Source organism: Empidonax traillii, unplaced genomic scaffold (assembly GCF_003031625.1).
Source record: "Empidonax traillii isolate 1590-97213 ecotype Southwest subspecies unplaced genomic scaffold, ASM303162v1 scaffold3170:size14698, whole genome shotgun sequence".
NCBI classification, from domain to species: Eukaryota; Metazoa; Chordata; class Aves; order Passeriformes; family Tyrannidae; genus Empidonax; species Empidonax traillii.
In genome coordinates this window covers 3136-8170 of record NW_020958363.1, presented here as the reverse complement: position 1 = coordinate 8170, position 5035 = coordinate 3136, and the positions used below count along the sequence as shown (strand labels likewise).

The window sequence follows — 5035 nt, the reverse complement described above, 5'->3', positions numbered from 1 at the left end:
GGGGGTCACCCAGGAGGGGTCCGGCTCCTGCACTGGGCACATCCTCGTGCCGGGGGGGGGGCCCTGGGGCTGGATGGGGCCCCCCCTCCCCGGCTGCCACGTCCCCCGGCCGCGGGGAGCTGGCACGGGGCCCCCCAGAGCCTCTGCCAGCGCGGCTGAACCGGCCCCAAGGCAAACAGGAGCAGCCGGGACGGTGCTACCGAACAGGGGCAGGGGCTGGAGGGGCGGGGGGAACACACGTGTCTGGCCCCCCCCCTCCCCGTCCCGAGAAGCCCAGCAGCCAGGCGGGTGTACACACAACTCTATATTTCGTAATAAATAATGTACAAACCTGCCCCGCGTGCCGGCGCCTCTGCCGAGGGGTCACCAAGGGTGCCAAGGAGGGGGGGTCAGCACCACAGCTGGAGGGTTGATACCACAGGGAGGGCACCTGATCCGCATTATCCTGGCGTTTTCCCCCCTGCGAGCCCCTCGTTTCCTTGATGGGTGCCCTGGTGTGGGCACTCGGGAGCTCTGCGGGGCAGGGACCCCCCTCCCATCCCAGCCCCATCCCCTCTTTGCTTCCACCCCCTCTTTTATTCCTTTTATTTAAATACCCCGTGGGGCTGTCCCGGGGCTGAGCACCAAGAGCTGCCCCGCGTGGGGCTGGGCTGGGGGCAGGGACAGCACCGGAGGAGCCGACGGGGCCCACTGTCACCCCCATCCCCATGCCCTGGTGGTCCTGCTCCCCGCTGTGCCCTGGGTGGGCCCCGCTCAGCATGTCCCCCCCCTCGGTCGTTATAAATGAGCGCAGGTAAAAAGCGACGGGGAAAGGGAGGGCAGAGCTGAGCCAGGGAGGGGGCACGGGGGGCCCGCGGCGCTCAGGGCTGACCCCGCACCCGGCCCGGCCTCCGCGGGCTGCTGGGGGTCCGGCGGATGGGCGTGGGGCCCGGGGCCCGGGCGCCGGAGGGGAAGTCCATCACCTCGGGGGGGGCGCGGCGCACCTCGCCAGCCCCCATCTCCCGCCGGATCTCGGCCAGCGCCTCGGCTGGGGCCGTCAGCAGGCGCTGGAAGAAGCTCTCCCGGCCCGGCGGCCGCTCCTGGCACACGAAGGTGACGGCCGTGCCCGCGCCCGCCTTCATCTCCCGCGAGAAGCCGTCGGAGGTGCCGTCGAAGCAGCGGCCGATGGCGATCTCCTTGGCCAGGCGCGGGTTCTGGTCCGTCACCGTGTAGATGCCGTAGTTGTGGCCCAGCGGGTCCAGCGGGGCCAGCATGGCGAAGGCGCCGGTGTGGTTGTTGTCGGCGGGCGGCGGGTGCCGGCTCAGGTACTCGCGCAGGAGGCCGTTGACGGCCGTGCGGCGGCAGCTGCCCTGGGGCACGACGGACACCAGGGTGCGGTCGGCCAGGCCCTGGTCGAAGAGCATCCCGCTGCACTTGAACTCCACGCAGGCCGCCGAGGTGCCGTCCAGCGCCGCGTCCCGCACGCTGCGCGCGTCCCGCAGCCCGTAGAGCTGCCCCCGCGTGCGGGGGTGGGTGCCCCCCGCGTTGCGCGACCTCACCATGTACTCCTGCGGCCCCTCGATCTGCACCTTGATGAAGCAGGCCCTGAACTCCTGGGGGTTGGGCCACCACGACAGGTAGTCCCCGGTCCAGGAGGTCAGGTCACTCTCCTTGAAGGGCACCACGTTGTACTCGTACTTGTCCACCTCCACGCGGTAGAAGCGCAGGTGGTTGGCGCTGGCCGGCGCCCGCTCGCACTCCTCCAGGCTGCGGTACGAGTAGATGGGGCCGTTGCTCTCGTCGACGTTGTTGGGGTCGGGCTTGGCCACGTTGATCTGGAAAGCCGTCTTCTTCAGGTCGGGGTCGTCGTGGTCCGAGCGGCGGTAGCCCAGCTTGCCCAGGTAGGGCTGGGACACCCCGACGGCGCTGGGGTTGAGCTTGGGGCTGGAGGCCACGGCTTCCAGCTCCTCCCCGCCCAGCGTGGCGGTGACGTAGGCCGAGTAGGCGTCGGGGCGCTGGTCGTCGCAGAAGGCGGGCAGGCAGGCGCCGTTGGGGCCCGTCACCACGCTGTCGAAGCGGCCCCAGGCCCGCGGGTTGCTGGGGTAGCCTGGCTGGGGCTCCAGGTTGATGAGGCTGATGACCACCCCTTCCAGCTGCTCGTAGGCGTTGAACTTCTCGTTGCTGTAGGCCCTGACCTTGACGAAGCAGCGGCGATCCTCCGGCACGTCCAGGTTGAAGAGGCGCCGCTCCCGGATCTCCAGGTTCCCCACCAGGAAGGTCCTCTCCTCCCTCCTGCTCCGGCTGCCCCCAGCTGGGCGGAGGATCCCCTCCTCCTCCCACAGGCCGGTCTCGGGGTTCAGGGACCACAACTTCATCTTCTGCAGGTGCTCCGGCATCCAGACCTGCCCCGTGTCCATCCGCACCTGCACCGGCCCCGTCTGCAGCGCCGCGCCGCTCTCCCCTTCCCGAAAATCCACAGAGAACATGCCGTAGGTGCGCAGGGGGACGATCTCGCCCTCGGTGTTGGCGAAGCTGAGGTCACTGGAGGCGGCGCTGGCCGTCGTCACGTCCCTGGGGTCCAGGAAGGTGACGCTGGCTCTGACCGTGCCGTTGAAAACCTCCCCGGAGGGGCGCAGGAAGGCGCCGGCGGGAAGGACGAGCTCCCCGATGGGCTCCCGGCCGCTGGCCTCTCCCAGCGGGATGGCGTTGCCCTGGCTGCCATCCAGGTCCACCGGCTCCTTCTTCCGCAGCACCTTCACCTCGTGGTACACGCTGCCCCCGCGGCGGTCGAAGGGCAGGACCTTGACGGCGTCCACGAAGCGCTGCTGCCGGTCCACAAAACGGGCCACCAGGCGCTGCGTGTCCGGCGGCACCTCGATGGTGAAGGAGCCCTTGTAGCCGGTGAATCCCACCTTCCTGCCGCCCAGGAAGATCTGCCCGAAGCGCAGGGGCTCCCCGGTGTCGGCCGCCGTCACCCGGCCCTGCACCAGCACGCGGGGCTGGGCGCAGGGCCCGCAGCCGCACTCGGCCACCACCTTGACGGGCAGCAGGGAACCGGCGCAGGGGATCTCCCGCAGCTCCATCCTGCGCACCCCGCAGCAGTGCCCCGTGGGCCCCCCGCAGCCAGAGGGGTCAGCGGGGCCGCCGGCGCACGGCGAGGGCGGGCACCGCCCCACATTGTAGTGGCGGGAGCCGGTGGCATCCTGGGGACACTCGCTGGGCAGCTCCACCAGGTTTGGCTCCGGCTCTGAACGGCAGCTCTGCTGGCCCTGGGCTGGGGGCACGGATGGGTCAGGGTTAGCGGGGTCAGGGTGGTGTTCCCCACCCCGGGGTGACGCTGCAGTGAGCAGCGTCCTGTCCTCACCCAGCACGGTGAGCTGCGCCGGTGCCGAGCGGATGGCGCCCGCCTCGGAGCTGGCCTTGCAGTAGTAGGTGCCCGCCTGCTCTGGTGCCAGCCCCCGCAGTGCCAGGCGGCTGCCGGGCTGCTGCGCCTTCCTCTCCAGCAGCGTCCCGTTGTGGTACCTGCGGGCACGGGGACGGGCTCAGCGGGCCCACGCCGGGCTCTGCCCTTCCCTGCCTCCCCCAGTCCCGGCTCACCAGTAATACTTCCTGGGCACGGGGGTGCCCGAGGCTTTGCAGCAGAAGGTCACGTCCTGCCCGGCCTCCCGAACCTGCGTGCTGGGGTGCAGCACCATGTAGGGCTTCTCTGCCAGGGGGAGAGGGTGGGAAAAGAGCCATGGACACCCCTGGATGGCCCCCCAGCCCCCACAACCCCTCGGGGGGTTCACTGCCCCCCACCCATCCCTCCATGCTCACCCAGCCGCCGCAGCCTCAGCTGCACCGGGGCCACGCCAGAGCCGTTGGAGGTGACGGGAGCCAGCGCCGGGGCAAAGCCCTCGTGGTGGGCGCTGATGTTGGCAGCGCCCTGGCACAGCCCCGCCGTGACGGTGAAGCGCCCGTGGGCATCGCTGCGGCCCAGCAGCGCCGGCGGGGAGCCCTCCAGGTAGATCCTGGCATCCGGCAGAGCCGCCCCAGAGCCGGTGATGACGGTGCCCCGCAGTGTGTGCTCAGGGCAGGCTGTGGGGGCGTGGAGCTCAGACCCCCCGGCCGGCGGGCACCGGGGAGGGGGGTTCCCATCCCCACATCCCCGAGGACGGTACCTGGGCAGGGCGAGGGGGGACATTTCTGCACCTCGGTGGGGCGGCCGGGGCATGGGGTCTTCTTGGCGGCCTTGCAGCTCCGGCGCCGGACGCGCGTCCCGGCGCTGCCGCAGCTGCGGGAACAGGGGCCCCAGGAGCCCCACTCCGTCCACGCGGGCTCTGCGGGGGGACACCGCGTGGGAATCAGGTACCATGGGCCCCTCGACACCCGGCCTGGGGTGGTCCTGAATCCCAGAGGGTCCCCAAACAAAGGGCTGCCCCCACCTCCATGCTGGACGTCACCAGGAGATGAGCTGCCCCCAGGGGCAGGTGGGTGTCGGCAGAGGGGTTTTGGGGTCCCTACCTGGGCAGGGCCCGGCGCTGCAGGGCCGGCGCTCCACGGCTTTGCCCTTGCACTTGACCTCCTTGAGGGCGGCCACGGGGCGGGCGCTGAGGCAGCGGCGGGCGCGGCTCTGGGTGCCGCTGGTGCCGCAGGCGCTACGTGAGCAGGGGCTCCACGAGGACCAGTGGGACCAGTAGATGTGCTCTGGGGAGGGGTAGAGGCCTTAACCGGGGACCTGCCACCTGCCCCCACGGCGTGGCTGCTCTGGGGGACCCACAGCTCCAGTGGGGATGTGGGGCAGGGGGGTGATGAGCAAGGGGAGGGCACGGCGATGGGTGATGAACCCCCCCCCCCCAAGGTGCCAGTGGGGTCTGGGGAGGTGGGAGGCAGGTGGGACACACGTGGGATGGAGGGATGGACTCACCCAGCGGGCAGAGGAAGCGGATGTGGTAGTTGGAGCAGGTCTTGCCTGGGGGCTGCTCCTTGTTGATGCAGCGGAAGCCCTTCTTGGGGCTGGCGTGCACCACCTCGCCCACCTCCTCGGGCAGCTCCCACTCGGTGGTCCGGGCCTGGA

General features: G+C 70.9%; 1 protein-coding gene across 1 annotated transcript in view; it reads right to left on the bottom strand.

Annotated features, from left to right (window-relative positions):
* Nucleotides 1-860: 860 nt before the first annotated feature.
* CILP2 (cartilage intermediate layer protein 2) overlaps nt 861-5035 on the bottom strand; it is a 5671-nt gene continuing 1496 nt past the window's right edge. Inside the window, exons 4-9 of the mRNA XM_027910320.1 lie at nt 4483-4665; nt 4140-4298; nt 3796-4056; nt 3577-3685; nt 3344-3501; nt 861-3253 (exon numbers count right to left, since the gene is read on the bottom strand). Of these exons, the coding sequence (XP_027766121.1) occupies nt 861-3253; nt 3344-3501; nt 3577-3685; nt 3796-4056; nt 4140-4298; nt 4483-4665 (3263 nt within the window). The remainder of the gene's footprint in view (nt 3254-3343; nt 3502-3576; nt 3686-3795; nt 4057-4139; nt 4299-4482; nt 4666-5035) is intronic.